Consider the following 12009-nt stretch of genomic DNA (forward strand, 5'->3'; position numbering starts at 1 on the left):
ATTATGACATCATCATTAGTCAGAATAAATGAGAGACTGAAGGTCTGTCTCTGTTGTGTTGAAGCCCAATCCAGGAGAGACCAGCCTCACCTGTACCCAGCTGTGTGTCCATGAAGAGTGACTGGTCTATGCTTGAACCTATCAATTTCAAAGCTGGAGGAGGACCTTCTAATTAGGAAGGGTAGGTACTGACCTCTGCTGGTGTTCAATGTTATGTGATGAAGGTGACTGTTGGAAAAATTGAAGATGTAACACATTTATCCTGTATAAGAATGATTCTGTGTTCAGCACTCCTTGTGTGTAGAGAGAGGCCTACCCCCAAATCTGAACTTTGGGTAACACGAGGCATATGTAAACAAGGTGACCTGGGCTGACCACTCTCTTTTACTGGAGAGGCCATAAAAGATGTCTGGCCTTATCTGTGTTGGGTGAATCATATGGTCAAGCTTACAGGGGTCAAAGAGCGCACACACTCAAACACGCACACACACACACACGCGCGCCAGGTCTATGCAAGGGAGCTGATGAAGAAAAGCCATGGGACATTTGCATGCCTTTGTTTTAACCAATGACTGTAAAGAGCGGTTCTGTTTAAATAGCTAGCTAGCGCAACATGCTAGCAGACAAACTTTGTAGCACAATGGCGTGTGATGTTTTTGTCTCCTTGTTGGCCGGCCGCAAGCAATAAAGCTTTCTTAAACTTGTTCACCAACTGACTGTGCAATGCTTGATAGATTAATATTTCTGACAGTGACATGGAGTTTTTCTGAGCTTGATCGGTCTTAAAAATATTGTTGTTCCAACCAAATGAATCGAATACGAAATAGTATTCATAATCTAAAAGCCTAAATGAGCCCTTTTCTCCATCATGCCACATCCCTACTAAAACACAGGGTTAGAGATGCTGACTGTAGATACTAAAGTATCCCTCATCACATCCCTACTAAAACACAGGGTTAGAGCTGCTGACTGTAGATACTAAAGTATCCCTCATCACATCCCTACTAAAACACAGGGTTAGAGCTGCTGACTGTAGATACTAAAGTATCCCTCATCACATCCCTACTAAAACACAGGGTTAGAGATGCTGACTGTAGATACTAAAGTATCCCTCATCACATCCCTACTAAAACACAGGGTTAGAGATGCTGACAGTAGATACTAAAGTATCCCTCATCACATCCCTACTAAAACACAAGGTTAGAGATGCTGACTGTAGATACTAAAGTATCCCTCATCACATCCCTACTAAAACACAGAGTTAGAGATGCTGACTGTAGATACTAAAGTATCCCTCATCACATCTAAATAATATAGGAATATTGAGATGCTGACTGCCAGCCTGACTGACATACAGACCATGTGGTAAAGGTTCACAGTGAGAGATACAGAGTAACAACAGGTCTGGAAACCTGCCTGTCTGACTCATTTATGTTGACCAGCAACATTCAAGCCTGGATCTGACAATTCTTATGAATTACTTTAGCAACACATATTGTTGTAATTAGTCTGTAGGCTCTACTTTAGTGATTTATGTTTGTAAGACACTTTGTTGTGTTTGTTGACAGGATGAGACAGCAGAGACCAGCCTCAACTGTACCCAGCTGTGTGTCCATGAAGAGTGACAGGTCTATGGATCTACCTATCATGTTCAGTGATGGAGGAGGACCTTCTAATGAGGAAGGGTATGTACTGACCTCTGCTGGTGTTCAATGTTATGTGATGAAGGTGACATGATGTGAAGAAGCCGTCTGTACTGGGACTCAATATTCCTATATTATAATATATTTGTCTGATAATTTATATGTGATTATAGTATTAGTGTTTAAATGTACTTGGGTCCACATGAATCAATGCAACATTACTTATTCCTGTCAGAGCACAACCTGCCAGCCTCAATCCCTACTGTTTATTGTCTTTACTGTCTAATTGTTAAGTGTATACAGTTGGTCAGGCCAGACCCATTAATTGCCAACACCTGTTTGTTAGTAATACTGAACAGTTAAAATGTTTGGAAATAATCCATGAAAGGGGACATGCTGCTCACTGGTAAATATTTTTTTTAAAGTGAAGTAGTAGTATTTATAATGTAAAAGTCCAATGAAGACCTTTTCTTTATCATGTAAAATCTCTACTAAAACATAGGGTTAGAGCTGCTGACTGTAGATACTAAAGTATCCCTCATCACATCCCTACTAAAACACAGGGTTAGAGATGCTGACTGTAGATACTAAAGTATCCCTCATCACATCCCTACTAAAACATAGGGTTAGATCTGCTGACTGTAGATACTAAAGTATCCCTCATCACATCCCTACTAAAACACAGGTTTAGATCTGCTGACTGTAGATACTAAATTATCCCTCATCACATCCCTACTAAAACACAGGGTTAGAGATGCTGACTGTAGATACTAAAGTATCCCTCATCACATCCCTACTAAAACACAGGGTTAGAGATGCTGACTGTAGATACTAAAGTATCCCTCATCACATCCCTACTAAAACACAGGGTTAGAGCTGCTGACTGTAGATACTAAAGTCTCCCTCATCACATCCCTACTAAAACACAGGGTTAGAGATGCTGACTGTAGATACTAAAGTATCCCTCATCACATCCCTACTAAAACACAGGGTTAGAGATGCTGACTGCCAGCCTGGCTGACATACAGACCATGTGGTAAAGGTTCACAGTGAGAGATACAGAGTAACAACAGGTCTGGAAACTTGCCTGTCTGACTCATTCAAGTTGACCAGCAATATTCAAGCCTGGTTCTAAACCCTACTGATGAATGACTACAGCAACACATGTTGGACAGTATGATACAGTTAGGTCCATAAATATTTGGACATTGATACAATGTTCATCATTTTGGCTCTGTATACCACCACAATGGATTTGAAATTAAACAATCAAGATGTGCTTTAAGTGCAGACTTTCAGCTTTAATTTCAGGGTATTTACATCCAAATCAGGTGAACGGTGTAGGAATTACAATACATTTTATATGTGCCCCCCCCCCCCCTTTTTAAGGGACCAAAAGTAATTGGACAATTGGCTGCTCAGCTGTTCCATGGCCAGGTGTATGTTATTCCCTCATGGGAGTTCGTTATTTCATTGACAAGGAGCAGATAAAAGGTCTAGAGTTCATTTCAAGTATGGTATTTGTGTTTGGAATCTGTTGCTGTCAACTCTCAATATGAAGTCCAAAGAGCTGTCACCATCAGTGAAGCAAGCCATCGTTAGGCTGAAAAATCAAAACAAACCTATCAGAGAGATAGCAAAAACATTAGGTGTGGCCAAATCAACTGTTTGGTACATTCTTAAAAAGAAAGAACGCACTGGTGAGCTCAGCAACACCAAAAGACACGGAAGACCACGGAAAACAACTGTGGTGGATGACAGAAGAATTCTTTCCCTGGTGAAGAAAAACCCCTTCACAACAGTTGGCCAGATCAAGAACACTCTCCAGGAGGTAGGCGTATCTGTGTCAAAGTCAAAAATTAAGAGAAGACTTCACCAGAGTAAATACAGAGGGTTCACCACAAGATGTAAACCATTGGTGAGTCTCAAAAACAGGAAGACCAGATTAGAGTTTGCCAAAAAACATCTAAAAGAGCCTGTACAGTTCTGGAACAACATCCTATGGACAGATGAGACCAAGATCAACTTGTACCTGAATGATGGGAAGAGAAGAGTATGGAGAAGGGAAGGAACTGCTCATGATCCAAAGCATACCACCTCATCAGTGAAGCATGGTGGAGGTAGTGTTATGGCGTGGGCATGTATGGCTGCCAATGGAACTGGTTCCCTTGTATTTATCGATGATGTGACTGCTGACAAAAGCAGTAGGATGAATTCTGAAGTGTTTCTGGCAATATTATCTGCTCAGATTCAGCCAAATGCTTCAGAACTCATAGGACGGCGCTTCACAGTGCAGATGGACAATGACCCGAAGCATACTGCGAAAGCAACCAAAGAGTTTTTTAAGGCAAAGAAGTGGAATGTTCTGCAATGGCCAAGTCAATCACCTGACCTAAATCCAATTGAGCATGCATTTCACTTGCTAAAGACAAAACTGAAGGGAAAATGCCCCAAGAACAAGCAGGAACTGAAGACAGTTGCAGTAGAGGCCTGGCAGAGCATCACCAGGGACGAAAACCAGCGTCTGGTGATGTCTATGGGTTCCAGACTTCAGGCTGTCATTGACTGCAAAGGATTTGCAACCAAGTATTAAAAGTGACAATTAGATTTATGATTATGTTAGTTTGTCCAATTATTTTTGGTCCCTTAAAAAGGGGGGGGGGCACATATAAAATGTGTTGTAATTCCTACACCGTTCACCTGATTTGGATGTAAATACCCTGAAATTAAAGCTGAAAGTCTGCACTTAAAGCACATCTTGATTGTTTCATTTCAAATCCATTGTGGTGGTATACAGAGCCAAAATGATGACAATTGTGTCAATGTCCAAATATTTATGGACCTAACTGTATATCTGTGGTGTTTACTTACTTACTACATATTGTTGTAATTAATCTGTAGGCTCTACTTTAGTGATTTATGTTTGTAAGACACTTTGTTGTGTTTGTTGACAGGATGAGACAGCAGAGACCAGCCTCACCTGTACCCAGCTGTGTGTCCATGAAGAGTGACAGGTCTATGGATCTACCTATCATGTTCAGTGATGGAGGAGGACCTTCTAATGAAGAAGGGTACTGACCTCTGCTGGTGTTCAATGTTATGTGATGAAGGTGACATGATGTAAAGAAGCCGTCTGTATAACGAAGTATAACATCATCATTAGATTCAGGATCATCATGTGACATTTCTAAGTCAGAACTCATAGCCTGGCTGATGTTCAGACCATGAGGTAGAGCTACACAGTGAGAGGGAGCTGTTATTTAATATGTTTTCATGAACATGTGGTGTTGGTCTTCTCTTTCTGTATCTATGGTTTAACCACTAGACCACCATCAGGCACATCAACACCTTTGACCTCCTTGTTGTGTTTGATCAGTGAGAGACAGGACCACAACCTACCAGTCCACTGTGCTGCTTTAATGTTGAACTTTACCTGACATTAACACAGAGACTCAACCACAACACAACCACAACAAACTACCCTGAAACAAAAGCAATTATGCAAGCCATACCATACTACCATTGGGTCATTCCATGTCGGTGCAGAAAAATTATTTAATTCAGTCGAGACTAGAGCAAACTCCAGGATAAGCCTATGAGTTACTTCTCCACCTTAAAAGACTTGACATTTATTGTAAACATGTAATTTTGTTATAATAGCTTTACATACAAATAAGAGAGATCAGTGCAGCTCTAGTGAAGGTTTGACAACAATAACCTCCCTACACACACACGCACACACACACACACACACACACACACACACACACACACACACACACACACACACACACACACACACACACACACACACAGACAGCATGAGAGTCAGTGTCCAGCCCTGCAGGTACCAGGCCTGGTATGAGCACAGACCGGGCAGGGCTCAGCCCACTTAGACTGGTTGAGACCAGAAGGTCTTAAACTCCTGGGTGGAGGAGTGCTGCAGTGTCTAAAGCAGGCTGCTAGCAAACATGCAGCCCTGTGTGAGGTGGACCCTGATGTCATTCTTCAGTGTCTGGTTGAAACACAACACACTTGTTTACCTGGGGGTGACAGTGCTCCTACCTTTGATGAATGTATTAAAGGAATAGTGCCTTGTAGTGGTATAGAAGATGGTTTACTTGGTAGTGATAGTATCACTCTTATACAGTGTGTCTGTGTGTATGCATGAGTGGATACAGTTCAGTTTACCACTCATGCTTATGGATGATACACTCTTTAGTAGATGATCAGCCCTTGTACATGTGGTTCATGTGGTTAAGTAATGTCATCTCTTGTCCTCAGAGATCAACAGGAGAAGTCTGAGTCAGACCAGAGTCACCATGAGGACTTGTCCTCCATATTCACAGTGAGTTTTGAGTTACAAACAAGACAGAATCATTTTAATCATATTGTTCTACTGTGTATAGAGTTCCTGGTTCGTCTGATATCTCCCCTCTCTGTTTCAGGTGCTTGAGCTTAGCAAGCTACGACGAATACCCCCCAGGTCCTAAATGTAGTGTTTACAGTGTATGCATGCATGTGTGTGTGTGTGTGTGTCCGTGTGTGTGTGTGTGTGTCTCGGGCCACTGGGTCACCAACAAACACACAGCATGTCTTCTATCATCCTGTAAAAACATCTTTATTTCTCCTTATTTAGTCAGTAAGACACTATTTAGTTCATCACATTCAGTGGGACTGAGATCAGAGACAGGATTGTTGTTTGTCAACAATTAAAACCTCCATCCCTCCCTCCCTCCTCCCCTCCCTCCCCCTCCTTCCCTCCCTCCTCCCCTCCCTCCCTCCTTCCTTCCTTCCTTCCTTCCTTCCTTCCTTCCTCCCTCCCTCTCTGAGGGCCCAAAGGGAGTAGGGAGGGTGGGGGCAGGTCAAGGGAGGGAGGGGATCACACTAGACACACACACAGATAGTTGATATTCAAGTGGGTAATACTGTCATATTACTGGGGCCTGTTGCACAAAACTAGGATAAGGGATTAAGCCAGGATATCTTGGTGATCCTGGCTCAATTGATCCGTAATCCGGTTGCACTAAAGATGGATAGGGGGCAGGAGGATATGTTATGGTATAAATTACCATGGAGATTTATTCTGTGGAGCTAGCCTGCTCCAGACCAGGCTAAATTCCAGGATCTATTTAATCTCATCCCTAATGTCAGTCAGCAGTCACCACAAATGGAAACCAATAGTTATTTCACTGCTCACTATACATTGTTATCACATATAACTAGACCCACTGTCATTATTTAAACGTTTGTGATCATTAATTTCAATGATTTTGGATAAAAAATGATTTTTAGATGATGTTGCTATCATTAGATAATTTACAGTTTCCCATAGACTATAAGGCTATATATAAAATGATAGAATATTAGGGCCACAGAGGGGAAAAAAACACAAGTCATAATATTGTAACCAGTTGTTTTAAAGGAGGACAGTTGTTAAAATGACAGATGTGGGGCATTTCGTGAAATTGTACTTCAGTATGGTTTCATAAACAAAGACATGCTGATGTGCCAGAATATTAAGTATCACATTGTCATAAGTATCAAAACTGTAAAAACAATATGTAGCTTTTCTGCAGAAAGAACCAGCCTCATAAATTTATGACTTTATCCTTTTTCTTCAGTGTGGCCCTAGTACTCTGTCATATAAACAAATACACATTCCATATGAATATAAAAACACAATGTGTAACATTATGTTCCTTTATTGAATAAGGACAAAACAAAGCAGGTAAACCATCAGCTCCTTTCGAAACTGAAGTCACAGTGACTCTACAAGATGGAAAGCACAGAATCCAAGCATATTATACAAAATGATACATACACATTCAAAGGTCTGTATATAACACACCCTGCATGTCTGCACACTAAAATAAATGCAGGACAAATCCATACACATCAACTGAACAGACAAATGAATGGATGCAGTAGCCTCCCTGCAGCCTTGTATTACACACAGTACACCGCACAAACATCATAAGAGGCCAAATTCGTAAACGAACCCAAAAAAACCCAAATTCCTCTGCCACCGCAGGACATATTTAACCAAAATTGAAAGCACACATACTAACTAAAATAATTCAAAACATATTGGTCCCTCAGCAGCCGACCACTGTCGTCATCAGGGAAGATTGCCGGATTGTCCCAGTCCATGGCTGGTGGCACTCTGGGGGCCCTCTCCTTCCTCAGGCAGGCCACATTGTGGAGGACAGCACAAGCCACAGTAATATCACATGCCCTAACAGGGCTGACCCTTAATTTGTGAAGGCAGTGAAAGCGTGCCTTCAGGAGGCCAAAGGTCATTTCAACTCTGGCCCTGGTCCTGGCATGGGCATGGTTGTAGGCCTGCTGTGCTTCCTGGGGGTCTGTGAAAGGTGTCAGGAGAAAAGGCTGGCAGCCATACCCCCTGTCTCCCAGCAACACACCAGAGAATTCACCTGTCAACACAAAATCTCATCATTACTACCTCATAAACACAGTGATATTCTTGACACAGCCATGATGGTTATAAATAGGGGTTGTGTGGCTTACCTTGTGATAGGCACTGATAGATTTCAGAGGCCCGAAAGATTCTGGAGTCATGGACTGAGCCAGGCCATTTTGCCACAACATTGCTGATCACACAGTCAGCATTGCAGACCATCTGAAATCATAAGATGAGGAATATTACACCAATCAATGCACATCACTGGCAATGCAGAGTGTTTGTCAATGGACAATATCAAAAAGTTATGTTCACCTGAACATTAATGCTGTGAAAGGATTTCCTATTCACAAAATCGGCCTCATGGGCACCTGAGGGGGCTTTTATCCTTATGTGTGTGCAGTCCACTGCACCAATGACATTGGGGAAACCTGTCACACAAAGTAATGAGTATCCTACTATGTGTTAACAGTTGTCCTGTAATTTGTAGATCCTCTTACCTGCAATCCTATAGAACTCCTCTTTGATGTCACAGTCTTCTGTGGCCAGGGAAGGAGATGAAGACATCTGCTAATGCTTTGATAGCCAGACACACACTCCTTATTGTGCGGCAAATTGTGGCCTTGTTCAGCTGTTCTGCATCCCCCACTGAGTACAGGAAGGCTCCACTAGCAAAAAAGCGCAAGGCCACACAAACCATTTGCTCCACACTCAGTGCATGGCTCCGTGCAGTGCGGTGCTTAATCCTGGGACCCAGTAGTCTGCATAGATACCTGATGCCATCTGCAGAAAACCTGTATCTTTCATATAGATGGTCATCAGGGAAGGCCAGTGGGTCCAACCGGTCCCTGAAGACCCTTTCTCGCCTGAAGGCTCTCCTCAGCACAAGTGCTTCTTCATCCACCACATCTCGCACGAATGGGCATGCCATTGTCAGAGCAGAAAGGAACACACAATTTTGGGCCTTCATATAGGCTAGTGGCCACACCTGGTGCTGGGGGGGTGGGCAAAAGAGGGCGATGCCTTATAACGATGACTTAGAAAGATGCCACCGTCCTGTGTGCTCACAATAAGAGCTCATATGTCATGGCTCACTTGACTTTACGAGAATATACCTAATTTTTATTTTCAGCTGTGTCATCTTCTTGGAGCTGGGGGAGGAAAGAAAAATAATGATTAATACATTTGTGTTACAGTTAGCATACAGTGTACATTGAAGGCATATCTCACCTCCCTCTCAAGTTTTTTTATTTCAAGGTCCAGTTTCCTAATTGTCCTCTTTTTTATTTCGGACTCCAGTGCAAGATTTTCCATCTTTTTCTTCTTGTACTGAATGTCTATGTCTGCCAGTTCTATTTGGCGCCGGAGGTGGTTGCCATACAACTTTCTGATAGCTTGTGAGCTCTGTGAACACAATACAATTAGCGCAGCTGGAATTTGTCAGGATGTGGTGTCCTTTTATTAATACGCACTATGTTGCCAGGCTGGTTTTCCCACTGTATAGCATCTGGGTCCTGTAAAAGAAATTAGATTTTTTGATTTTGATGAGGACTCCTCACCATTGTAGAGTAAATAGTACTTTCACAGTCTTAACATGATACCTCATGCCTTCTGGAATCCAGAGAGATGGTCTCCTCCTCATCATCGTCTCCATCATGTGCTGTTGCTGCTGCACTGGGGCCTTCACCCTATCACATTTAATCGGATTCATATTGAAGCTAGTAGACAAGACATGCCAGGCCTACAGTATGCCTTTGATGGAGTACTCACTGGATCAGCATCGTCTGGTGCTTGTGCTGGTGGCTCTAACAGGAACACAGTGCTGCCAGACACTGCAAGGCAATAGGTAAACCAAAGTCAGACAGTCCAAATTGATTCAATATGAATGTGGTTGTATCCCATGTAGAGATGGAAGGACATACCTTGAATGAAGCGGGTGGCATCTTGGGAGGAACCTATGCTCGTCTCTTTCCCCCCAGGGATCCCCTCTAAGACGGGCCTGCCTTTATTTAGCTCCAAGGCCATGTCCTCTGCTGGGGTAAGGTCAGCCTTTGGTGACCCACCACCCGTGCCTTGTCTGTGGGTATTCTTTTTCACTGCTAAAACAGTACAGACAATGTGTGAGCAGGCACCTTCTGGGTACAATATATGCTTGTGCTTTGTTAAATATTAGTCAGGGACCATACCATTCTGCAGAATGTTCTTGTATTTGATTTTGACCTGCTGCCATGTCCGTTTTGGCCCGTTGATGTTTAATCTACACACACACACACATTTAATGGAGTCACACTGCAAAAAATTACTTGGTATTTTTGTCTTGTTTTCAGTAAAAATATCAAAAAATTTATCATAGCTTTATACAGTGTGATGGAGTTACTTTACACAATTTCACTCATATCTGCAGTGCATTTCAATTAAAAATTTAACCGTTTCATAATTACAGTACAACTGCATTTTTGGAGATGTGAATTAAATATTTGAATTGTAATTGTGATGTTTCAGCGGAGCGGTGAGTGTGTAATTGTGCACTACTTACGCATTCAGGCGGTCTGCAATACTTTGCCACGCTTTTTCTCTTTGCTTTATCACTGTGGCGGTGTTGCCTTTCTTCTTAATTATATCTTTTACCTCCTCGTATGCCTCCATGAGGATTTGTGCTTCCGACGGGGAAAAGTACGCGGCTCTAGTTGCCATGGTAAATCAGTTAATCTGTGATCTGTGGCGGGGTCTATTTGAGTGAGCCGTGAGCGCGCACCTTTCCAGGATTGGTTTCACCTGGCTTAATGAATCCGTGTCTGCTCATCCTGGCTTGGTCTTTGTGCAACCAATTAAGCCTGGACGCACATGTTTTGGCTTCATTGAGCTCAGCTGAGTCATTTATCCCGGATGTCTTAATTCTACTTTTGTGCAACAGGCCCCAGGTCCTAAATGTAGTGTTTACAGTGTATGCATGCATGTGTGTGTGTCTCCGTGTGTGTGTGTGTGTCTCGGGCCACTGGGTCACCAACAAACACACAGCATGTCTTCTATCATCCTGTAAAAACATCTTTATTTCTCCTCATTTAGTCAGTAAGACACTATTTAGTTCATCACATTCAGTGGGACTGAGATAAGAGACAGGATTGTTGTTTGTCAACAATTAAAACCTCCCTCCCTCCCTCCCTCCTCCCCTCCTCCCCTCCCTCCCTCCCTCCTTCCCTCCCTCCCTCCCTCCCTCCCTCCCTCCCTCCCTCCTCCCCTCCCTCCCTCCCTCCCTCCCTCCCTCCCTCCCTCCATCCCTCCTCCCCTCCCTCCCTGCCTCCCTCCCTCCCTCCTCCCCTCCCTCCATCCCTCCTCCCTCCCTCCCTCCCTCCCTCCTCCCGTCCCTCCCTCCCTCCCTCCCTCTCTGAGAGCCCAAAGGGAGTAGGGAGGGTGGGGGCAGGTCAAGGGAGGGAGGGGATCACACTAGACACACACACAGACAGTTTATATTCAAGTGGGTGATACTGTCATATTACTGGTCCTAAATGTAGTGTTTACAGTGTATGCATGCATGTGTGTGTGTGTGTGTGTGTCCATGTGTGTGTGTGTGTGTGTGTCCCCGTGTGTGTGTGTCTCGGGCCACTGGGTCACCAACAAACACACAGCATGTCTTCTATCATCCTGTATAAAACATCTTTATTTCTCCTTATTTAGTCAGTAAGACACTATTTAGGTCATCACATTCAGTGGAACTGAGATCAAAGACAGGATTGTTGTTTGTCAACAATTAAAACCTCCCTCCCTCCCTCCCTCCCTCCCTCCCTCCCTGCATCCCTCCCTGCATCCCTCCCTGCATCCCTCCCTCCCTACCTCCCTGAATCCCTCCCCCCTCCCTCCCTCCCTCCCTCCCTCCCTCCTTCCTTCCTTCCTTCCTTCCTTCCTTCCTTCCTTCCTTCCTTCCTCCCTCCCTCCCTCTCTGAG

At 43.5% G+C, this 12009-nt stretch overlaps 1 protein-coding gene across 1 annotated transcript; it reads right to left on the reverse strand.

The window, feature by feature from the left end:
- Nucleotides 1-7332: 7332 nt before the first annotated feature.
- LOC134038979 (putative nuclease HARBI1) lies at nt 7333-9100 on the reverse strand. Its single transcript, XM_062484730.1, is given in 5 exon segments — nt 7333-8080; nt 8175-8286; nt 8383-8498; nt 8568-8608; nt 8610-9100. Coding segments are annotated over 5 exon segments (1068 nt in total). The 5' UTR covers nt 9038-9100; the 3' UTR covers nt 7333-7709.
- Between the last annotated feature and the right edge of the window lie 2909 nt (nt 9101-12009).

The sequence above is a fragment of the Osmerus eperlanus genome, chromosome 18 (assembly GCF_963692335.1).
Source record: "Osmerus eperlanus chromosome 18, fOsmEpe2.1, whole genome shotgun sequence".
In the NCBI taxonomy this organism is placed as follows: domain Eukaryota; kingdom Metazoa; phylum Chordata; class Actinopteri; order Osmeriformes; family Osmeridae; genus Osmerus; species Osmerus eperlanus.